Source organism: Cricetulus griseus (assembly GCF_003668045.3).
Source record: "Cricetulus griseus strain 17A/GY chromosome 1 unlocalized genomic scaffold, alternate assembly CriGri-PICRH-1.0 chr1_0, whole genome shotgun sequence".
NCBI lineage: Eukaryota > Metazoa > Chordata > Mammalia > Rodentia > Cricetidae > Cricetulus > Cricetulus griseus.
Window position 1 is genome coordinate 203,777,139 of NW_023276806.1, and position 26,101 is coordinate 203,803,239.

At 38.8% G+C, this 26,101-nt stretch overlaps 1 protein-coding gene across 17 annotated transcripts in view; it reads left to right on the plus strand.

Annotated features, from left to right (window-relative positions):
• The window catches only part of Cadps2 (calcium dependent secretion activator 2), a 514,674-nt gene that overhangs the window by 259,811 nt on the left and 228,762 nt on the right, over nucleotides 1-26,101 (plus strand). For all 17 annotated transcript variants that reach the window (XM_035451763.1, XM_027389980.2, XM_027389983.2 and 14 more), the window contains exon 7: nucleotides 4,467-4,578. In XM_035451763.1, the coding sequence (XP_035307654.1) occupies nucleotides 4,467-4,578 (112 nt within the window). The remainder of the gene's footprint in view (nucleotides 1-4,466; nucleotides 4,579-26,101) is intronic.

Here is a 26,101-nt window from a genome sequence, read left to right on the forward strand (position 1 = left end):
AGTTATTTCAGTTTGTGTGTGAACCAACCTGTGTTTTCATCGTCAGGAAGTCCTGCTGTCTTCGTAAAGGTGCTTTGTACATATTTAATTCTTTTGAAGATTTACACTGGAAGTCTGAATCCTCATAAGTAATGTATCTATACAAGTACAGAAGGGCAGTGTATTTTGAGTCAAGTAAATTGATAGCAAGCGTAATATATTCTTTTATTACTTAATACTGAGAAAGTGGTAGGAAGTTAGTAATTGGTAGTAATTGCTGAAAGTGTTAGAACATTTCAGTTATGTAGGAAATAGGGAAATGTGTTGGTGAACACTGAAGGAAGACTTACTACCTTCTCAGCTCTTCCTAAGCCTTTTTCAAGGGGATGTGGAACATGTGGGATTTTAATTCATTCATTATTCTAGAATCATAAGTATTTTCTGGTTATACATATGTTCCTTTCTTCTTACATTTTTAATATTCCATTTTATGAGTATGACTGTTTTGTTTGCAAATATATCTGCACTACAAGAGGGCCTGGTACTGCAGAGGCCATAAGAAAGCATCAGATCCTCTGAAATTGTAGTTGTGAGCTGCAATTTGGGTGTTGGGAATCAAACCTGGATCCTCTGGAAAGGCAATCAGTGTCCTTACTACAGAGCCACCTCTTTGGTCCCTTGTTCTTATTTTTCATAGAAGATGGTATCAATCTATGCTTAAATAGTGAGGTGTTAGCATTAAGAAGTACTATGGAATTCTTCCATCCTATTTCCCCCTCTTTAAATATGTACATTGTTAGTATTTTTGGGTTTTTTAAATTTATTTTAGAAGCACTCTTATTTATATATCCATCCCCCCATTCCCTAGCCCTATAGTGAGGCCCTCCATGGGGGGCTGTCAAAGTCAGTCCATCATTTGGGGGAGGGTCCAGGCCCTCCTTCCTGTATCTGGGCTGCAATCGTATCCCTCCATAGGGAATGGGCTCCCAAAGTCCATTTGTGCTCTAGGGATAAACACTGGCTCCACTGTTAGAGGTCCCATAGACTGTCTTGGCCTCCTAGCTGGCACCCACATTCCAAGGGCTTTTTGTCTTATTTTATGTGTAAGAGGATGATGCTTGCCATGGCACGTATGTTGAGACCAGAGGACAGCTTTCAGGAATTGTTCTCTCTTACACTGTGATGTGGGTTTCAAGGTTGAACTCAGGCCCTCAGGCTTGTGTGGCAACACTTTGACTGCCGGAGCCGAATCAACGACCTTAGAACTGCACATTTTGTTAAGGAAATCTGCCATCATCAGAATTCTTAGTATTCTTGCTCCCAGCTTCTCCCAGCCTGCAAGCACATTATTTTCGCTTCCCTCTTTCATAAACTGGCCTTTAGTATTACCTTTTCCTTACTCAGAAATCACTTGTGTAGATTATTGTTCTACATTACTACAGGGACCTATAATATAATGATTTATTGCCTCCCAGGCTCTAACAATTACCATAGTGTTTTGGGGTATAGATCACTCAAACCAGGTTCTATGCTCTAGATTAATAATTCCTTTTTACATGTTGTATCACTTTGTGTTTACATGAATCAATGCTTATTCTGAAATGTATTGATTAGGTCCCTCTTCTGACTCCCTGAGATCCTCTCCCTCATCAGCATTCCTAGCCTAGTAATATTTCTGTAGTTTTCATGTATGAAAGATAATCATGGTATTGAAATATGATCAACATATAACTGTGCGTGTGTGTGCCTATGTGTGTGTGTGTGTGACATAATAGGGTAGATACATCTTGAAAATAATGAAAAATAATCATGGTATTGAAATAAGATCAGTGTGTGTGTGTGTGTGTGTGTGTGTGTGTGTGTGTGTTAATATGGTGGATACATTGAAATAAGATCAACATATACCTGTATGTGTGCACGTGTGTGCATGTATGTGTGATATCATATGGTGGATACATTTTGAAAATAATGACCAATTCTGCTATGCAAGCATCATGTAGTAATACTAAACCAAACTCCATGTAGCTGATGCATTTCCAGACTACATGACATCATCATCCTGTTTGCAGCCTACTGTTGATCAAAACATTATGCATCTTGTGATTGTTTGTGTATACATATTATATATCTCATATATATATATATATGTATCATGTATTTGATGTTATATGTGTGTGTATTATATTGTGTGCATATCCTTTGTGTACCATATATGCATTTCCATGATTATATATAGGATTTATATATATTATATATATGAACATATATATATATATTCACACTAATTTATTTGTATGCATCTGTTAAAAAATGGATACTTTTATATCTGCTAAAGACAGTCTACCAAAAGTGCAGAACTACAATCACATAGGGCACTACAAAGCTAGCAGGCAGGGAGAAGCTTCCAGATGAGTTTTGGCTTGGTTTACATATATCTTTCAAGCAAGGTATATGGTGTCTTTGGCAATAGGGTCTTGTCCATCTGGTCCTGGTGGGCAACCAAGAGAAAAAGGCAATAATCTGTATTATTCTGGGAACTTCTAGGTTTCCATGACCGACAAGTTTTATAGAGGTGCCCCATTCCTGGTGCAAAGAGCAGTATTATTCAGCTATGCAGAATAACTGCCTTCCAGTTATAGTCTTTAACTTACATACTTTAATCAGCTTTTAGAGCAGTAGGTTTCAGTATGGTTCCCATAGCTCTTTCACTTTGGTTAATCTCTCACTGCTCCCTGATCTCCTCTGTCCCACCACCCCATCCCTGCTGAACCTTTCAGCTCCCAGAATTCCCTTCTCTATTTTCGTATTGCCTACATTCTTCTAGCTCAACTTCCCTAAGCCATCCATCTCCTGCTAGCTCTTTTCTAATTTGGCTTCTACAGGTTCTTCACATAAAACACAGAAATCTAAAGAAATGTTATTAACAGGAATTTGTTTAAAAGATGAGTAAATTATCTGCAAGAATATTTAGGGCCCATAAGACTATTAGAAATCTCTGATTCTAGTTATAGTAAAATTATCCAAGGGTAGCCTTGAATTTGTAACTATCTGATAAAGAATTGAGAAGATATGTTATAGGGATATTTTCCAAACTTTCCAACCAGACTTACAAGCCAAACTCAAGACTTCACTTCTACATAATACACCAAGAATTCCTTTCCTCTCATTTTGACTCTAATTTTATTTTATTCTTTTTTGCCTTTGCTCTACCACAGACCAACCGAATTCAGTCAACTGGCAAAAAAATTATAAATAAAAACAAGAACTTAATGTCCTTTTTATAGAAGTCTAAAACAGAAATTAGCCAACATTTCTACCCTGTTTGAACCCTTCCCTTTGGCCTATGACTTTAGTCTCAAGAGAATAGTTTTCATATATATGCTGATTTCTTTACTATTGGACATGTTTTTGCAGTGTTTTTAATGGTATGATAGAAGACAGATGCATAACATTTATTAAATCTTTAACATACTTGTTTTTGAGAGTTAACTTTCTGAATAAGATTTCTAAAATAAGCATATTCATCTTCATGAAAGTGATAAATTGATTGTTTTTGACATAATATAAGAAATTGGCATTGTTTAGTGTTTTATTTTTAACCTGAATCTGTATTTTGTTAAACCCTTAATTTTTTCTCTCTTTTGCAGCATTTTGTTCATTGGTGTTTTGTTCATGATGTGCCAAGTCTCTGTACCTGTTATGTCTCAGAATTTCAAGAAAACACTGATAAGATGTTTTAATGTCAGATGTGTGCCAGTTGAGTTTATCAATAAGCTCAAATGAATTGGTGTGTGATAAAGATAAGATCATATTAATTAAAAGATAAGCCAAGAAAACATGTTATTTTGTTATGATGATTTGAAAAGCCAGATGTCAACAGACTTATTTCCATCCCTAGGAGAATGTATTGGGAAATTAGCTGCAGATTGTTCAAAATTTTATTAAGCATATTTCATTCTTTTTGAAAGATAGCATAAAAAAGTCATGTAAATAAATATTCCAAGAAAATTTTCCTTGTTTTTAAAGAATTAAAGATAGATTGTATTTAGTAAAGACTTTCCAAAGGTGGGTAAAGTCCCATGGTATGTAAGAACAGCTTTCTGCAAAGCTGTCTCCTACAGAGACACCATAGCAGTCTTCCCATTCATAAAAACGCTGTTGCATTGTTCATTATAATTAATAAAATAATCGATTTTACTAGATACTAGATGCTATAATGCATTTTCTCATCCTAAATTCATATAGCATCCCATATTTTGTAGATCAGAATGCTAATTTTTGAGCAGCTGAATAACCATTACAAGCTATAAAGCTTACTGTTATTTTCCTTTTGATGGTGCCATCTGTCAGAAACCAAAGCAAAGATGGAAATCTCCTCGAGTCATAAAAGATTCTCCATTGCTTAATGCAGCTTTTATAGAGACATGCCTATCTAGGGGATACATTAATACTGCATGTTAAAGACAACCTTTCTTACTTCCTTGCAGATGGGGAACTCAAGGAGATTTCAGCACTACCCACCCGCGGCCTGTGGTCAAAGTGAAACTCTTCACAGAAAGCACAGGAGTCCTGGCCCTGGAAGACAAGGAACTGGGCAGGGTGAGTTGTTCTCATTTCTGACTGTCTAGGGTATCAGGCACTCGCATGATTCAGAAGAGCATGGACCAGTATTTCTCAGATGAAACTTGTGTTCATAAAGTATTTAACATCTGACTACCAAGATGGCTCACAGGGTGAAAGTACCTGTAGCCCAGCACCATGACCTGAGTTTAATCCCTATAGTCCATATGGTGGATTTCCATGTGAAGCATACCTGGTCATAAAACCTCGGTAGACACACCATCGCATGCTGTTGCCACCATGCACACACATGCGTACACATACCAGAGGCACACACAGAATAAGTTAACAAATGGAGATGGGGGGAATATATATGACTTCTTATTTGTAATTTTCCAAAAATCCACATTACAGATATAATCTACTAAGCATAACTCTGTATAAATTAGAATATATTGTTATATGTGTGGATTCATGAGCTCAGAGTCACCAGCTCCATCTCCTCTGGCTGCTGAATGTCATTCACACCAGCCCACTTGTCCCTCCTGGTGAAATGTCAGTCTCTGCCTCTTCCAGGGTGGAGAAGGACAGCTGCCAGATGAAAAAGCACGGGGCTTATACAGGACTTCTTAGGGGCAGAGTTTCTCCAGGGAGAAGATTTTTCAGGGAGGGAATTGGTCAGATTTCGATACCATTGAGCTTGGACAAGCTCAGATTGGCTAGATTTTTGCTTGAGGAATGGTTCATTTTCCTGCTCACAGTTGGTAGGTCAGGGGCAGACTTGCCTCTGATTTCAGGGCCAAAATGTGTTTCTTTCACTAACCATTTTTGACTCTAGTTTCAGTGCCAGGGTATATTTCTTTCACTGGCTCTGGTTCCAGGACAAAAGTATGTTTCTTTGACTCTGGTTTTAGGATTAGGATGTGTTTCTTTGGTTCTGGTTTTAGGGCCAAAGTGTGTTTCTTTCATTGGCTCTGTATTCAGGGCACTGGCTCTGTATTCATGGCCAGGGTGGATTTCTTTCACTGGCTCTGATATCAGGGCCAGGGTGTGTTTCTTTGGTTTGCTCTTTTACCCTACAAACACTTCACAGCCCAGTGTGGAAGGTTGTTTGCTGTCTAATAAAGTAGATATAGTTTGAGGACTGAGGCTGTGTTTTGCTATATGAACCCAGATCTGAAAATAGCCACCGCAGATACTTTCGAGAGCATAAACCTGTGTTTACTCATTTTTTTTGAGTTATGGATGACTTTTGTAATTATAGATATAGAAGGATACTAGCAGCATTCTGTGTTTGGAAGATTTTCCCTCGAAGCCTCATGTTTTTATTCACTTTAGTTCCTCTTCTACCTCGTCTACACTGTTGGAGTTTTTGCATACTCATGTTCCAGATTACTTCTTTGATTTCAGTACATGCGTAGCACAGCTAAACTGAGCTTTTTCTTCATGTAATCATATAGTCACACATTTATCCATTTAGTGAAGGTGCCTGTAGCATTATGTAACAGAAGATCCCCAGAGAGTACATCTGATCTTACGGACATTATGAATCAGAGTTGTTCACTTAATCTATAATTGTATTAATTTACCTTATCTCCATATTATAACTATTTTTCGGTATTAAACAGCAGCTCTTTGAAACCTAATTTTATAAGTAATTCTTTGGATACTTTAGCTTATTTTAGATGATTAAATGACATATTTAATTAATTTTTAATTGAATGCATAAGGAATATATTTTCCTATACAATTGTAAATCTGAGACAGCCCTTGTACATCCTTCAAAAACAAGATAATTTTTTCTGTCAGTTTCTCAACTTTAGTATTGTAATATTTTGGGCAAATACTTAGTATTGGATGTTGATGTTGCTCTGTTCATTTTATGATATTTAATGTCATCTCTGTCCCCTAAAAAATAAATGCCAGAGCACAATAATCAGAAATGTCTCAAGACATTGCCAGATGCCCCCAGAGGCCCTTATGAAATCATCCATCCATGTTGCAAAACCACTGGTCTATTTTAATGATCTAAGTAGGTTTGAAGATTTCAGATATTATTTGTGTGTTATTGACTTCTAAAGTTATTTTCTTTCTTTGGAGCTTCAGATTTGCATGCTGAAACTGCATCCCAAGAGAGTATAGGATTCACACCATCATAAATAAGTATTCCATACAGACCTTGTATGGAAACAAGTCCCTCTGTTTCTCCTTCCCTCCTCCTATTTGCAAGTTCTGTGTAGCACAAATAATATAGACCCAGAGACTGATGTTGGGGTTCAAGCCAAAGACCAGAAAAGCAAGGTAGCCAACCACTGAGAGTTCTCACCTCTGTCAATGCTCAGACCAAAGGGGCAATCCACCGAACCTCAGATTGAATCTCCAGACTACACTGCTCCTCATCAAATCTCAAACTGCTGCCTAAGACTGTACTGAGCTCCTTATATTCTCTCTATGGGATTAAAGGCATGAGCTCTGTTTCTCTTTTACATTGATTCACTCTCATGTAGGCCATGGTGGCCTTGAACTCACAGAGATCCATCTGCCTCTGTCTCCTGAGTCCTGGGCTTAAAGGTGTGTGCCACCACTGCCCAGTTTCTATGGCTGTGGCTAGCTTTGCATTCTGATCTCAAGGCAAGCTTTATTAGCTCATACACAATGCATCACTACAGTTCTGTCTACTTCCTCTAGAATTTTCCTGATTATGCTTCCCCCTTAGCATCTCTGCTAATTCAAGGTACCATATTTATCACACATGCCTCTGTTAATAATCCTTTTCCATAGAGGGGGGCTGGTGGGGTGGGAGGAGGGGAGGGAGAGGGAGAAGGGATTACATGTGAAGCAGGCTTGTTTCTAATTAGAACTAATAAAAAAATAATGTCTTGGGACAAAAAAAAAGAATCTTTTTCCAATTGCCACCATGGCCCCTTTAGTTCAGCTTTTACATTTCAGCTATTACAATTTATTAAAACATCAGAAACATTCCATCATTCTGTCCTTAAAAATCACTTAGTGTCTCTCTGTTTATTGGAGGAAAAAGCCAACTGAGTGTAGCCTGGCAAGGCTTCTCAGTGGCCCTGGAGCCACCGAATCATCAGCACCTAGATATTAGTTCAAGATACTGGTAATCACAGCCTGCTGTAGATATGAAGAATCACAACCTGGGGCTTGGGGGCTGTAGTGCATTTTAATTGTCAGTCTTGGTACCCAATCTAAAGAAACCCTGCTCATGAGCTGACCTCTGCTTCCATGTCCTCCTCCTGTACGTGAAAACCTTCTTGCTACTGTCCATCTTTCTTCAAATCTGGCTTGCTTGCTTTCTTTTCAAATATCTATGTCTCATTCCTGCTTTAGACTTGAGGTCTTCAGATGTGTCGCATTCTGAGCACACATGACACATGCAAATGGAAGGCCATCTTTATCAAGCAGGACAGAGCTGATACCACCTATACACTTATCTAGTTTTTTAGAAAACTCATTTCAGTTCAAAGAGCAAGACCTTACATGATGTGAAATCTGTTGTCTAAATTATTAAAAAATATACCTAAGAAAAGCTTGTTCTGTTGTTGTTTGGTTTGATTTTTGGAAACAGGCTTTCTCTGTGTAGCCCTAGCTGTCCTGGAACTCAAATTCTCAGAGATCTGCCTGTCTCCCAAGTGCTGAGATTCAAGACATATGCCCCTCTGCCCAGCTAGAAAAGCTTGTTTTTATACATGAAAAGTTTGCTTATAATTGTGTACATTATTTAACTTCAAAAATAAGCAACAGTGATAGAGAATAGTTTTATACCACATAATACCACTGTACATCTACTATAATGCTAGAATACAGAAAAGGTGATCATAACAAATGCTGACAAAAATCTAGAACAGAAACTCATGTTTTAATGGAAGTTATGCAACATTGGGAAGTCACTTTTGAAGAACTTGTTGTGTCTTATATATTAAACATAAGCATATCATATGACCTCCATGCTTTACTCTTAGGCATGTACCCAAGGCTTATGCATTTCACATTCTCACAAAAGCAGTATATGCTATACAGGTGGATTGATGAGCTGTAGTACATCCATGCATTGAAATAATCTTTTGTGCTAAAAAATCAAAACAATTTGTTAATCCATGCAAAGATGTAGATAAAACTTAAATCCCACAGGATGATGAAGTGTATGATTCTACTTATTCTAGGGGAAAAAAATACAAAAATCTGTAAGGATTGAAGCCTAAGTGCTTGGTAGAGGCTAATTGGGAAGTGGTTGGCTCTAAAGAGATGCCTGGGACACTTTTAGAGTGATGGGCCAGTTCTGTATGAACAAAAAGACTGGGTTAATGAATTATATATTTCATATAAATCTAAGGAGCTCTACATTATGTACAATGTACTTTTAGGTATGCATACTAGCTCTTACACACACACACCCCAACCTGTTGTATCAAAGGGATCCCCATGTGGAATAGAAGTTATGCTAAACACAATTAATAGTATTAAAAATATAAAAATAAATTCCCTTAAAAGATTTAAGGGAAAAGACTCAACTCTGAGTCACTCAGACAAATAAATAGGTAAGAGCACTCTCATCTGACTGGAAGGCTGGCCACCGTGCTACCAGTACTTCTGTATCTCACTCGCACAGGACTGAAGGAAGGTCATGCTGAATATCCAGGCCATTCTCTCCTCAAGCCCCAACATAAGCCCAACCCACACATGAGAAAGTTGTGAGGCAAAGAAAGACTGGCCAGGATTCTTCAGGATTCTCAAGGTTATGAAAAAATGACGCTGACAAAAGAAGACTAAAAAGACAGGAACTATAAATGCAATTCAGTATGTTGGATTAGCTCTTGAAGCTGAAATAGTACTAATTGAAAAACAGCTCAAATCCATAGCCTCTGTAGTTTAGTTGTAGTGATGGACTGTTTTAAAATATCTTGCTTTTGATCAATATCCCATGGTAATACAGACTCTTAGGTTTTTTAAGAAAACTAGGCCAGGTGCATAAAACTTTTCTGTACTAACTTAGCAACTCTTATGACATTACTAAATTATTCTATACCATAAGCCTTGGTTATTGGAAGACCTATAATAAAAAGGTTATTCAATGATTGTTAGTAGGTGCTATTGATATATTACTTATAGGCCTAATTTGTATTTTTCATGGAAAGAAACTGAAAACGTAAATTAAGGGAATGTATAAACACATACTCTTGAATATGTATGAATATATTTCTTAACTAGAAACTGATAGTGCATATGAATTTTATTTCCAAATTCTAGTATCACTCAAGAAACTAGCAATGGTGCTGGGCCTGGAGCATTCTGCCATCAATGAATGTGAAAAGTAAAAGGCAGCATTCTGTGTCATTATTTTTGTCAATTTTGTCTTGGTGCCTGTCCCAGTAGTTTCACACTTGACTAGTATGTTCAAAAGTAACTGAATGGTGAAAACCATTGAGAAAATGTGTATTCTCTCCTTACGCAGATTACTGCCAATAGCTCTTTGATGTAATTGTTCTTCCCGGAGAAACTCACTTAAGGTTCCACTGGATTCCTTGAGCAGACAGGGGCGGTTGTGTACACTCTACTGACAGATTTTTATACAGCCTTGGGATCTGGTGGGCAGAATAAGGGTCATGAAGGAGGATAGACACTGCAGAATTTTGTCCTGTGTAGGATAAAGAGTCGCACATACACACTTGTGATAGGAAAGCAAAGCAGGAGTATTTGAAGGAGAAGGGGGTCTGGTGAGAGGGAGAAGTGGAATATGGCAGGGCAGGGATGGGCTGCTTATGAATAAAGTATACAGATACACACGTAAAAATGTCCTATGAGGTGGACAAAAGAACGGTGAGCATCAGGATTTGCTTCTGTGACTACATAGTGTGTTCCTCATAGCAAACATGACTGACTGAGATGGTGAATACATTTGAAAATGCTTTATGGATCAAAGTATAGGATAATTATAATCTCCTGATTTAGAAAGCTGAAATAATTTTATATGTGATACACATTTTACTTTCTTGTCATTTCCACAGTAATTTCATTATTTGAATCATGTAAGGTACTCGCTGTCTATTTGTGAATGAGTTACATTCTTAGGTAACTGTTGAGTTTGTTAAATGATATTCTTGTGTACAGATGTATTTTGAAAATTCTATCACGGTAAGTTTTTAGTTTTAGAAATACTGATAGAGGGGTTAGAGAGTAGGCTCAGCCCTTACGAACACTGGTTGCTGTTCCAGAGGACTCAGGTTCAAGTCCAAGCACCCACATGGCAGCTCACACTGTCTGCAATGCTAGTCCTGCAGGATCCAGTGCCCTTTGTAGACTCTGCAGATGCTGCATGCATGTGGAGCACATACATACATACATATATACATACATGCAAAACACCCATACATGTAATTTTTAACTAAAAAAATAAATATTGATATAAAACAATTCTTGAAAAAGCCCTCCCTTTCCCCAAAAAAAACACAAAAACAAAACAACGATAACAAAAAATAAGCACCTCTCTAGAAGATTTAAAAAATACAAGTTCTAAGACCAGACATCTACCTGAGGTGGACTCATAGGCTGTAATATTTCTTAAAGTAGAAGTGTTCATATCCAATGTATGAAAATTATATATATATATATATATATATATATATATATATATATATGTTTTATTTTTCAAGATGTCCTAGATCTTGCTTTGTAGACCAGGCTAACCTCAAACTCATTGAGATCCACATGCCTCTGCCCCTCAAGTGCTGGGATTAAAGGTGTATACCACCATCACCCAGCCTAAAAGTGCTATTAAGTGTGCTTGTTCTGTTTATCTAAATGCAGTGTGGAAATAGTAGATGCTAATTTCAAATACATTTAAGTACTAAGGTAAAGTAGCCTCTTAGAATTGATTACTCTGTGGAAACTGTAATTTCTCAAGCGTAAATTAGCTTTTATACTTGTCTTTTTCTTCAAATGTTTCTTTTGTTTGCATTTCTTGAGCATCAAAGTAGACTCTCTAGGGAGTTATCAGAGGCTGTGTAAGCTTTGTTTTTAGTCTTGATGAGAGAGAAACTGCACTATGGCATAGCCAAGCAGCAGACTGAGGGGTGCATTAGCTTAGAAAGGCTAATGTGCTATTCGGGCTACTGTTCTGTTTTCCTCCTTTTCTTTATTGTTTGTAATTAATTCCTCCTTATTATTTAGGAACCTTAGTGATTCTTTAAGCCAAAGTTAGCATGATTAGCTGAAATCCCATACATATTATTAGAACAAAGAAATTCAAATACCTCCCCAATTGTCTAGTTTATACAAGGTGAGGAATAGATTTTAAATGTTGATTGTGTAATTAATCATTATAATGGTTTTAATAAATAATCACACAGTTAAATTGATAAAAATAACTTCAAGCCTTTTCTTAATTTAGACAAACAAAATTTACATTTGAGGCTTTTTTTTAAGTGCCAGTGCAGTTTCTGAATTCAGAAAGCCGCAGAGATCTGCCAGTGAAATCATAATCATAGGTATTTTCCCCAATTTGAAAGAAAAGTTTAATATCCAATTTTATTGAAATAGCCAGTGCATGGTGACTGCTGTTTTAGATATTGGCTTTATACCATTTGCTGCAAAATAAAATGTGGATTCTGTTACATTTCATCTGTCTAACTCAGCTCACTGTACACAGGAGACCACTCATTTGTGTTATTTTAGAGTGTGCTCCAGTTTTCCTGAAACTGAAAAATAACACACATAAAAATACCTCTATCCTTCTTCAATCTTTATTGTGATATCTCTCAAGAGAATTACAGTCAAACCTCAGCCCCTGTGCTAGAGACAAGAATCACAGACAGGCAGGTGAAGGACCAGACATAACGCCTCTGTGGTTGAGCTCCTTTCTAAATAATCATTTCTAGCACAAATTAATTGTGTCTGGTTTATAAAGGAGGTATTTTCACTTTTGGAAGAAAGGTGACTTGACGACTTAGATCAGTTAGTGGTTCCTCAGTGAGTTATCTGTCACATTCTGAGGAAGTGACCAAGATGTTCACTACAGAAGTAAGAAAAAGCACAGCTTGCGTTTGTACCACTGAGAGGAGCTGAACAAGCAGTGGATTGGTGCCCTCTATGATGGATATCTGAAGGGGATATCCAGCCTAGAGGTTGACATTTCTCTACATCCCAGAACAATAAAGGCCTTGATCTGTCCATGACTGAACAAATGACAGATGTAAACACTGCAGCAATTTTTTACTATTGATAGGTGTGCTTTGTTATTGCATTGTAATTATATTTTGCATTTTCTTAACACAATAATGACTTTGTGTGATTATTTGATGAAGAATCTGTTTAAGCATTACATCCATCTTTATTACTATATACTATATAGAAAGTATTTGGACATGCTTCAAGTGTATGTTGGTAGTATTCACCGTCTTCACTTTGTTTTTTTATTTTTTTTTTTCTTTTTCTTTTTGTTTTTCGAGACAGGGTCTCTCTGTGTAACAACCTTGACTGACCTGTAACTTGCTCTGTACAACAGACTGGCCTCGAACTCATAAGAGTTCCACCTAACTCTGCCTCCCAAGTGCTGGAATTAAAGGCGTGTGACACAGCCATCCAGCACCCCCTTCATTTTTATGTCTCTGGTGCCATATTGGTTGCCTCTTCTCAAACAGTCTCTTCTTTCTTAAAATTAGTTTGTTTTTTTATTCTTTGAGAATTTTATACACGTATATAATGAATTTCTGTTCTTGTCACCAGTTACCCTGTCTAGTCCTCCCCTCCTACTGCTGAAACACTTCTTCCAAGCCAACTCACTTCCTGCTTTCATGTCTTCATCATGTGTGTGACACACTGAGTTTAAACACGGTTGCCTTCATGAGTGTTCGAGATTTACTGAATCATGGGCAATGTCACCAGTGAGGTAATTTCCAGAAGACACTATTGCACAGTATACTGTCCCCCAAATGGCTCTTACAGAGTTGGCTGTCCTCTCTTCTACGAGAGACTTGGGATGGAGAGGTTGGCATAATTGGCCTGTTCAGGGTATAGAACTCCTCCATCTCTTCTCTGCACTTTGAGCCGTTGTGAATCCCTGCGTTAAGTACCATCCTCTGCAGAAAAAGAAAAAGGAAAAAAAAAAAAACAGTGTTGCCCAGCAAGACATAAGAACTGCACTAACCTGCAGTTGTGAAGGCCAGTTCATAGAAGTCAGTTTGACACCGTGCCTACTTACACAGCAATAGTGGTAGATTCTCCCCTACAGTGAACCCGAATGGTCTTGCTATGTATTGATTATGAGTTATTTCTTCTGGGGCAGCCTTAAATCCAATCAGAAAGCAATTGCTTACTCCCTTAGCTGTCTAGCGCTATTGTGCCAATGGGCACATCTTGACAGACCTGTCATTATTTCTTCAGAGTTCACAGCTCCAGGAGACTGACTTCTCTCTGCTAGCAGCTTGTATAACATCTTCTAGCATTAGAAAAGTTTACCAGCAGGGGAGAAACTTCCAGCTTTGTCTCTCTCCACATTCTGTGACCAAAACATGTGTCTTCAGCAATAGAGTCTTCCTATTGCATTCTATTGGGCTACTAAGAGCAATGGCGATGACCTGCATTGCTTAGGGTCCACTTAGACCTCCTTGATCAACAACTTGTAGAAAGTATTCCATGCTTGACATTGGGAGGTGTGTTTAGTAACCCTTGCTTTCTGGGAGGAGCACTGATCCTTCTTCTTCTTCCTCTCAGACCCCAAGTAGGCACCTCTGTTCAAACATTTTTTTTTTTATTTTCAAGTGAGCATGTAAAATATTTCTATATAGCTTTTCATACATGTTCCATTTTCTGTCTTCCCCACCCTTCCCTCTGTCCTGTCTTCCCATCCCTCTCCCAATATTCCCTTTCAATTTCATACCACCTGTGCTCTGCCATCTGCTCTTCTTGGGGCCTTTATCCCCTCCTACACAACGCACACACACCCAGTAGCCCCTTTCTATATTTCTGGCTTTTACTACAAGTTTGTGTTGCTTTTTTTTTATCTTGAGTTTAAACAGATGGCATATTGTTCATATATACACCACTAGATTATAGGGGTATAAGTAGTTTCTTTTAGTCTTTACTTGTCTTTTATTCTTTATTCTGTGTTGGAAAGAAGCTTAACTTTTTCCCAGGCTCACTGTATAAATGTTCTTCTCCATGACTCAGGCTCACAATGCTGTATCAAATGCAATTTGTCAAACTCAAAGTCAGAATTCTTGATTTCTTCTAAAAGTTTTAACTATTGGGGTTTTGCTCCATTCATTATTAGTTTGTAATCAAGAGCTACATAAAGATTAATGAGCCACATTTTGCTACATACAAATCACCAATCTTCTACATAAATGTGAGAAAAGCATTCTCCATTGAATTTACTTAATACCTATATTGGAAAATTAATTTTATCCATTTCTGGACATTTTTTCTGGATTTTGAATTCTATTTTACAGTTTCCACATATAGATATCAATACCATGCTATTATGATAGCATTAGCTTTGCAATTAATGTAGAAATCAGATAATTAGCATCTTCCCATTTTTAAATATACCCTTTTCTTCTCCCACCTCTAGTCCCCTGTCTGTGCTGTGGTTATTTCAGGTAATTTGCTCTGCCTTATAAATTTTGGAATCAGATTATACATTTCTTTCTAAGACACTCCTTCTATTCCAGAAGAACAGCTATCCTCACAACACTATTCAGAACTAAGGTGGACATGGTATAATCTTCCACTCCATTTGGGTTCTGTTTAATTTTTCAAAGAAGTATTTCATGGCTTTGGGGTATATAAATTTTATGTCTTTTAGGAAATTTATACAATGATGATACCATATCTTCTTAATATCTTTGAGTTCAAGAGAATCTTAGGATATTGTAGTTTTAAAGTTTTCAGTGTTTCTATTATTAAAATCAGGATTGATTTAGGAAGAAAAGTATACTAAGTAAATAGTGACTTACTGTAAATATGAATAAGACTGAAGTTAATTCATTTTTATCCACAAAAAAAAAAAAAAACTGAACACTGTTTCTCTGGTATCCTCCATCACCTCTGACTTTACAGCCATTTTCACCTCCTCTTCCACATAGCTCTCTGAGCCTTGAGGTGAGTTTTGTGAAGACTGTCTATTTAGAAGTGAGTATTTCAAAATCTCTCACTCTCCACATATTATCCAGTTGTACTCCTCTGTGTTAGTTCCCATTCATTGCAAGAGAAAACTTCTCTGATGATGACTGACATGATTGCTTATTGTGGTTTGCAGTTCCCTAAGTTTGAGATCTTACCATCCTCAGCAACAGGTGTGATGCTAAAAACCTTATGCTCAGTGAAATGCCAAGCAAGAAAGACAAATACAGTATCCTATCCCTTATATGTGCAAACTTTATGTCCAGATGTGGAACGGGATAGAATAGTGGCTTAATTTTGCATTGAATGGAGAGATGCAAGTCAAATGGCACAAATTTTTAGTTATGCAGCATGAGTAATTTCTGGCAATATATATATATATATTATATATATATATATATATATATTATATTCAAGTTAGGGAACAGGCTTGTTTCACATGTAAGTCCCTTCTCCCTCTCCCTCCCCTCACCCCATCCCTCCTCCCCACCTCCAACCTACCCCCCACCCCATCCACCCACCACTTCCCAGGCAGGGTAGGGCCCTCAACAGGGACTCTGCAAAGTCCACCAAATCTTCCTGTGCTGGGCCTAGGCCCTTCCCCATGTGTCCAGGGCCAGAGTGTATCCCTTCACGTGGGATGGGCTCTCAAAGTCCCTTCTTATACCAGGGAAAAATGCTAATCCACTTCCAGAGGCTCCCTGGAGTGCAGGAGCCTCCTTATTGACATCCCATGTTCAGGGGGCTGGATCAGTCTTTTACTAGCCTCCCAGATAGCATCTGGGGTCACTACATCTGCTTCCATCAGTTACTGGATGTAGGCTATGTGATAACAAGTAGGGTAGCCACGATCACTAATCAGATTAAAGGGGAAGGCCCATTCAGACATTTTCTTTACTACTGGTCTGAGGTCCTGGAGTTCAGTTGAAGAGAGGGAGGAGGGGTCACATGAGCAAGGAGGTCAAAAGCATGATGGGGAAAACCATAGAGACAACTGACCTGAGCTAGTGGGAGCTCACAGACTGTGGAGTAACAGCCTGGGACCTGAATGGGAAACACTAGGCCCGCTGAATGTGGGTGACAGTTATGTGCCTTGATCTGTTTGGGGGATAGGGTCCTATCCCAGGCACATGAACTGGCTTTTTGGAGCCCATTCCCTATGGCAGAAAGCCTTGATACAAGAAAGAGAGGCTAGATCCTGCCACAAGTTGGTATTCCAAACTTTGTGGACTCCTCAAAGGCCACTGAGGAGTGGATAGGGTGGGGGAGAGGAGGAGAGGTAGAGGGAGTAGCAGAAGGGAAGGATGGGGAACTGGAGTTGGTATGTAAAAGGAAAAATAAATTTTTAGGAAAATGCTTGAAATGTTTCTTACTTGATAAATATTAATTTGTCTTAATTTGTCTCACCATGGGGACACAGAGTACATGTTAATATGAAAATATCATTTCTTAGAAATCACTTGGGAGGCAGAGGCAGACAGATCTCTGTGAGTTCAAGGCCAGCCTGGTGTACAGAGCTAGTTCCAGGACAGTCTCCAAAACCACAGAGAAACCCTGTCTCAAAAAAACAAAAGAAAAAAAGAAAAGAAAATAGACACATGATTTTTCTTTGACATCTCTACCTCCATGAAGTTTGGGTGGGAATAACCCAGCTTGGCTTCTTTGAATGTTGGTGGAACTGTGTCCTTTGATTTGTAGCTAGTTCACATTTCTATGTAAATACCACAGAAATAAAGTCAGAAATAAAATCTTTAAAAATGTACATGATTCACAGCAGTCTCCTACAGTAGCTATAAGGCCATTGATGGAGGGACATAGGCCCTTTCTTTGCCTGCTCACGGGGTCTTCTACTTTCTCTGGGCCTTGTTTCCTTTCTCCCCTCTGTCTTAGTGTCTCATCTCATGCCACTCTGCATAGGTTCAGCTTTCTTGACCATACAGTCCTCTCTCTTCCCTCCCCTTTGTTTACATGACTTCTGATTCTTTTACCCCCATCTTTAAAATGGAGAATTGGGAAGGTTCTCACTAGTCTCACTTTAGCATATTCAAATTGTGACTGTAGCCCCTGCATAGACTTTGACTGAACAATAACTGTTCTCGGACCCCTTTCAGAGTGGTGGTTAGTTTTTAACACAAATACTGGCAGTGGTATATAGTGTATAGAGTTAGTGAAATTCAGAACACTATGCTCCATTATATGCCCCCCATTCTTGAGTTTAAGGATCCTACTGGTGGTATCCATGTTTGACACTACCTCTTCCTGCATTTAGCATTATGTTACAGATACACAGCAAGCAACTTGGCTCTAAGAATTCTCATCATTGATAATATCCAAAGAGTAAGAACAAAGCTAAGCACATTCATACAATGTTTGTGAAATAATTAAAGGAATACTGTGTTAGACTCTGGAGTAGATGTGAAGTTGAAAGTATATATTGTTGTCATGAAATAACCTTCCTTAGCTCTTCGTTTAACTTCAGTGTCAAGCTATTTACATAACAGGATAATGTCTAGCTTTTTAGGGTAATGTGAAAATTAATTTAAATTTCATAAAGCACTCTGTGGCTCTCTGAAAGGGTCTTATAAATGACAAGCATTATTATAACCAGGCTCGATGTTTTTTTCTTAAAGCATAATAAAGCTGTTCATGCGGTGTCCATGATGGAAATTGTACCAGTAAGTAAATGCAAAGGTCATGGCTATTCATAATTTATGGCTGAGGGAAATAGATCAAGAATAATCAGGATGCTCTCCTGTCTACATTGCTTTTAAGACACAGATGTCTCCATGATGGGATATGTAATTCCTTCCAAAGAGAAGTATGAAATCAATACTTTTCAGGCAATAAAAATGGTATATGGAAAAGAAAAAGGCCAATATTCTTAATTGACCGTGAAAACCGTAGTAACTGGCAAGCTTGATTATGTCTCTCAGAATATTTAAAAAGGCTTTGAATAGGAGAAAAAGTCCTTGATCATTTGGGCTATGGAACATGAAATTTGTCAGAAATATGTGTGAGATTTAGATTCACATATAAGTAAAATCATCTGATTTTTGGCTTTCTCATTCTCACTGATTTTACTTAGTCTAAAACCTTCCACCCTCACCCAATGTTGTTACAAACGACAACACTTGCTTCTTTTTAAGCAGATTTAGTATTCCACTTGGGTATCCCACTCATATGCTCATTTATTATTTGTCAGTGTTTAAAATAAAAAACAGTGATGTGAAGAGATGGACACGCTAATTAGCCGCAATGTATCAAAATATCACACTGCACACCTTAAATATAATTTCAGTTAAAAAGAAAAGCTACAGTGACTGAAGGATGCTGTCGTATTCATCCTGTGTTCTATAGACCAGTTGCTGCATCTACCACACAGTAGAGTCTGTGCTGCCCACCTGATAAATGCCCGTTCCACAGCAGACCATTATTTAGTACATGTATATAAGTAAAATAAGGAATAGGCTTTTAGTCCTCGTTTTTTCTTTCCTTTCTCAATTCTCTATATCCTATTGTGGAAATAACAAAGCTCTTCATTTCAGTTATTTGACAAGCTAATGGTAAGAAAGAGTATATAATTAGAACAATACTATGTTCCTTTTTAACGATTTTCCAGGTTTCCTGTACTGGGCATTGAACCAGATCCTTGTGCATGCTGGGTTCCTGCTCTGCCATTGAACTGCACCTCCAACCCTAATACCTTTAAAAAGTTCCCTTTTGTTATTTCCAAAACAGGTTTTTATTGTAAACAGATAATAAATGAGCTGCATAGGAGGAAGGGACTCTGTAATTCCCTGACAGGCAAAGTACACATTTGGTAAGGGGCTGGGGGTTTGATCAGTGCCATATTGTAACCTCTGGGTTCCTTCTAGCCTTTAAAATAAGAGAGACTAGATTTAGCCCAAAGACAATAAGAGTGACAAAGACTTCATGCTAATCTTTCAGTACACAAAAGAGCGTCGTCTTTACCAGAGTGAGTGAGTGTTTGTTGTTTTTATCTGGTTTTTTTGTTGTTGTTTTCTTTGGTTTATTTGTTTGTTTCAACTGAGTAGGACAGGAAGCCATGGTGTTACATGAAAGAAGGAATCATTGAGACTAAGAAGCCTCAAGGTTACCAATACAGGATGATAATTTTCTCAGAAAAATCATCAGCTTCATCTACTCCATGTTGCAGGAGCCCCGATACTAGAGAAAATACAATGCCACAACTAATATCTGCTAAGTTATATTTACGAATAGAGGGAAATTGAGGTAGTTCTTCCACAACATATATATTGTCTCGGGATTCTCAACTCATAGCAAGGTGCTTGAAAGGTTAGCAAGCGACGGTCATCATGAATCTTTACTAAAATACCAAGTTCCTGCTGAACCTAAAGTGTTATAGACACAGACCACACCAGTCTGGGGAGAAGATCCATCAAACTTTTGCTTTAACTCTCCTTCTTTCAAGCATGTCTGTTATAGGAAAAAAAAAGTTAAGCAAGAACTAACCAAGACCTCTGTGGGTATCATCTTTAGTCTGCTTCAAACATGTGTTCTTAACACCATTTAGTCCGTACTTGGACCTGAGAGTACTTGACTGCACATGAATCCTCTCTAGGCTGCATGGAGTGGGAAATGGGGCATTTTCTTGACGTCAGAGTGTTAGAATCTGATTTCCTCCTCCCCTTGCTTAGAAACATCTTTGGCTTGCATCTTTTTGTTTGTTTGTTTGTTTTGGTTTTGGTTTTTCGAGACAGGGTTTCTCTGTGTAGCTTTGAAGCCTATCCTGGCACTCGCTCTGGAGACCAGGCTGGCCTCGAACTCACAGAGATACCCCTGCCTCTGCCTCCCGAGTGCTGGGATTAAAGGCGTGCGCTGGCTTGCATCTTACATATATGGATAGACTAAACCCCTTAGAAACACTAGTCTTCCCTCTGAGTCTGTCAGTAGATGCCAGCTTCTTGCTTAGTCAGCATTCCTAACTGGCTGTGTCCTCATGCTCCACCTTTTAACAGCATCCTTAAGCGGAAATAATCACGTCCAACTTTCCTGGTCTTTCTCACTTAGGACTTGAATGAAGTCTTTCTCCATACCTAAATGATAACCTGTCCCCAAACCCATTGTTGATGGCACCTGATCTTTCTCAGACTGAGCTTTCCAGTGACTGTGGCTGCTCTGCTTCTCAGCCAGGCAGCATGCTTCTTAGGCCCTACCACACTTGTCATCTTGATGGCCATTTGACACTACTTACTAGTTACTAATTACTGTTCCTGGTAATACTGTACCCATAGAATGTGGTATATTACATTCCTGATTTCCTTTGTTCTTTTTATATGTGTGTTTTCTTGCATGGGTATGTGTAAACCATATGTGTGTTTGGTACCCAAAACCTCCAAAAGTGTAACATGAATAAATAAATGACAGATACTAGGGTTCAAACTTCAAGCTGAAGGTCAGAAAACAAAGTAGTAGGCCATTAGCTTTTACCGCTACCTCAGGCTGAATGGGCTGATCCTGCTGCCTCTCCTCAGTGTGGCTGGCGAATCCTGAGACTGAGTATCTTCCTATCCTCCTCGATACTGAGCCTCCTATTTTCAGTGTGGCTGGAGAATCAAGAAAGCTTCCTACTCTACTGAAGACCCTGCTTCTATCTTTTATGACCCTCTAAGTGCTGGGATGAAAAGTGTGTGATCTGTTACTCTTTCAGACTGACTCAATCTCATGTATCCCTGGGTGGCCTTGAACTCAGAGAGATCCATCTACCTCTTAGTCCTGAGTCCTGTCCTAGGATTAAAGATGTATGTCACCACTTCCTAGCTTCTAGCTGCTGGGATTAAAGGTGTGTACCTGGCTTCTATGGCTTGTGGCTGACTTTGTTTTCTGAATCTTCAGGTGCGCTTTCATAAATCATAAATAATATGTCACTACACAGAAGAGAGTGTGTGACCCACTTAAACTGAAGTTACAACTATTTGTGAATCATGTGGGTGCTGGGAAGCAAACTCACATCCTCTGTAAGCATAACGAGTGCTCCTAACCACTGAACCAACACTCCAGCCCCATACTCTGGATTTTCTTATAAGTCCTTGGCTCCTGGCTTCAATTATTAAGTCCTAGTTTTCCTAATTCTTAAAAATTGATGAGGCTTGGGTTATAACTCACTTGATAGAGTGCTTGTATAAACATGTACAATGTCACCAGTGTGGTTTAAAGTGGGCATTCCTGCAATCCCAGCCCTGGGGAGATGGAGGAAGGCAGAGAAGAACTTCAGTGTCATAATTATTAGTTTGAAGCCAGCCTGGGATACAGGAGACTCTGTCTCAAAATAGTGGTGTTCCGTAGGGGCTTCTTCTTGACTTTTGAGGGTGTAAGGTGATTTAGTGTGGCATAAGAAGCAATGAATGTCTGCACACTGGTTGAAATTATCTTGATGACAATCTATGGAAGCTGAGGCTATGCCCAGATAGCAAGGGAGCATCTGAACAACCAACTTTAGGAAGAGTACAGACCCCATCACCTTGGAAAGAATGTTAGCATCAGAGTTATGAGCCTTTGCCAAGGCCACCCTGTTCAAGTGCTGAGTTCCAGCACAGTCCACTTTTACTTCTCATCTCCCATCTTCATTGTCAATCCTATGTTCTTTTAGACTCCCAAATAAAACAGAAATGTCTATGAAGAAATGCTGGGAAATTGTTTATCTAATACCTCTGTATTATAGCTTCTTTTTCATTAAGTGGTGTGTGTATGTACCTCTCTCTCTCTCTCTCTCTCTCTCTCTCTTTCTCTCTCTCTCTGTCTGTCTGTCTCTCTCTGTGTGTGTGTGTGTGTGTACATGTGTTCTAGTCACAAAATTAATGAGATAGACAGATGCACATGGTATGGCTCTGTCTTTCATCAAGATATCTGTATAGAAGAAAAAACGACCATATTAGTGGATTCTAAGAAATATCCTTATAAGTCCTATATTACTGCAATGCATTTTATGACATTTGGTTTTTGTCATGTATATTATATTTGACAGTTTTTTAAGCTTTAAAAGATCTTGTATTCTTAAGCACATTTTTTTAGGAAAATTACAAGTCATTTTGCCCTTTTTAGTGTGTGAAGAAGATATGTTGCCTTTAAGATAAGACATCATAACATTTTTGTGGCATGTTAACTGGCAAGACATTTAAAGTGTTAGTGGCAAAAATACCCTAGAAGCAGTAATGCATATATTGAGAGATGTTAAAAGAAATAAATAGCAAAGAACAAAAGTGTATGTAAATGAAGTTAATTGTTTTGTACAGAGCTACAATTTAATTTAGGTGTGTATTTAGAATACAGGGGACTGTACATTTTTATATCTGTTAAATGTTCTAGTTATTATAATGGCCGACATTAGACATGCCTCCTTGTATCTGAACTAAACAAGATTGAATATGAGTTAAGTTATCATGAAAAGCAGTTCTGTAAGCCCCTATGTACAGTGAAAGCTTCCCAAAGCAAACCATCGTCTTAATATTCAAAATGCGACTAAGTGTTGTAGCAAGCAGGTGAAACATCTCTGTACTCAGACTGTAGTGTGCCTTTCCTCCACATAGTCATTCGGGGCTCTGGTTTTTCTCATTTCAGTCCTTCTCACTCCCCATAGCCATCAGTGTTTCCTCTGCATTTGGTCAGCAAAGAGTGAGGAAAGCGTATCTCTACCCTCATCATCTCACCTCAGCATGACCCATTGCACCCCTTGCCCAAGGCATGAACTAGAACTTTGACACTCAGAAGCAAAAGAAGCCAGGAAGCATGGCTCTCAGGTGACTCAGTGCTCCCTAACAGTACTTCTTCACTAATGAAAGCAGGGATCCCATTGGAGTTGTCAGATCAGCAATACCTTGGCCTCTAGCACCAAACGTTCTGTTACCACCATTCCCCTCCACCCCTTGCTCCATGCAGTAAACATTCATTTCCACTGCAGAGAGTGCATACATGGGAATGGTATCGAGTCATCTCTTCATTACATCCTGTCCAACACTGCAGAGGGTCGGTCCACTTGCAGTCTTGGAAGCCTATGAACCTATGAAGAAGTCCTTGCTGCTACTGTATCCTCTCTTCCCATCCCACCCTAGCACAAATTTAATCTGTCACAAGAACAACTATAAGACCCCCTGGAAGCTCAGGCCTCCAGAATCTTTTCCCAGGACTTCGGCCACCCCAATCACCATGAGGAGGCAGAAACTTGATGCAAACAGCAAGAGGCTTTAATGAAAGGTGGACGTTTGTACAAATGGGCTCTCCCAGCAAGCAGGCTAGAGAGCAGCCCTGTCCCCCAGGCACAGGTGTTTTTAAAGGCAAAAACCATAAGCTTAGGGAGGGGCCTCGACTCTCTGTCTGTTGAACCCATGAGTCATGGGTTCCTAGGAAGCCCTTTGTCTTGAGGGGAGGGCTGGGAATCAGATGGCCTCCTGACCCCACCAGTTGTAAAACCTGCAGACCTCAGGATGTGCTAACTAATGGTAGCTATCTCTTTGTTTCACAGGGACCCTTAATTGTTAATTATTGACACATTGGCAATCTGTTTCCTCCATGAGCCCCTCGGGGAGGGTGGCCATCTGGGAATTCTTGGTACCCAGTTATCTTATGGCCTTGTAAGGGAATAATTGCTGGTGGCTGATAAATTCCAGGCACTAAGTCATAGTAGTAGCCTTGGTTGGTTTCTGGGCTATATTTCTTTGCTAATTTTTAAGTCTTTCACAACAAAGGCGGGAGCCATAGTTTCCTATTTGAAAGATGGAATAATAAGATGTGGCCTGGCCAGGAACAGTAACAACATCCAGCTAGCAGGCTCTTTGAAGAAGTGAGTGCTTCTACTGGAAGTGGTCACAAACTCTTTATGAGACTGGTGTTGTGGACTGGAAAGAACCCCTCTGCCCTATCTTCCCCATGGCCCTCTGAGTTCTCTGCACCTTAATAGCCTCTTCCTTATAAATATTCATAACCAAGTCCCACAAAGGGACAACTTTCTTTTTATTCAGTTCAGGAACCCAAGGACTATTTGCAAAGCAGTTTTTGACAATTCAAGGGCCAATTTGCCAGGGTAGTTCTCTTAGAAACACATATTCTCTGTCTGTATTACTACATTTTTTATGTATCACAGTGATTGTACCTTTACCTGACTGTTGGTCCAGAAAAAACAAAACCATGTCTGGGCTTTGAAATTAAAAGAGTAGGCACACCTAAAGGAAAGTTATATGGAATGACAACAGAATTGTGAGTCCAGAATGAACTCCTTTTATTTATGGTCATTTATGTCTTTTGGCTTTTTTTTTTTTTGAGAAAAAGCCTTGCTGTGTAAATATGACTGGCCTGAAATTCACTATGTAGTCCTGGTTGGCCTCCAGCTTATACGTGATCCTTCTGCCTCTGCTTTGTAAATACTGGAGTTACAGGCATGAACCAACATACTGAGCTAAGCTTATTTTTGTCATAATTATTATTTTTTTTGTGGAGCTGGGAATGAAATCCCAGGCTTTCCCCATGTTTTACAGGGACTCCACTGCTGAGCTCCACCACCAGCCAAAAATGGACAATTTATTTTTTGATGAAAGAACTAAGGCAAGTCAATAAGGAAAGCATAGCTCAGTTAACAGACCCTAGAGGGTATATAACACAAGCAAATTCTTTTTATTTTTTTTAATGACAGAACAAGAAATCAAACTGATGGTGACAAATATATCACAAGATTAACAAAATCAGTATCTGACTGCTTGATGTAGGGGCAGAATGTAGTAGGGGAAAGTGGGAATTCTGAGGAATTCTGAGGATCAAAGGCCCTGAACTTCCCAATGTGGCTGAGCCACCCACATTCTTATTTTTTTCTTTTTTCTTTTTTGCAGATATTTTTATTTGAATTAGAAACAAGATTGTCTTACATGACAATCCCAGTTCCCTCTCCCTCCCCTCCTCCCCTACCACGCCCCCCAACTAAAACCCTACCTATCACATATCCTTTCTGCTCCCCCTGGATGGTGAGGCCTTCCATAGGGTGTCATCAGAGTCTATCATATTCTTTGGATAGGGCCTACGCCCACCCTGGTGTGTCTTGGCTCAGGGAGTATTCCTCTATGTGGGATGGGCTGCCAAAGTCCACACCTGCCACCCACATTCTTACATGTCTCTGTGTCCTCACACATGGGACAAAACTTATTCATTGAAGATCAAGCTGAACAGTAATCTCCCTGCCGACTTAAGTTGGAAGTGCCCATAACAAAAAACAAAACAACAAGAAATCCAAAATGTGCCTGAAATGATCGTACTCAATTTGCAGGTGATCTTTAAGCTGTGGTTTCACTGTAAGCAGTTATTTTGAGACCTTGTTTTGTAACATATGGAACTTTTAGACAATAAGAAACTTACAAATTCTTAAAGTATTTACTTCTTTTATCGAAAAATTTAAATCAGG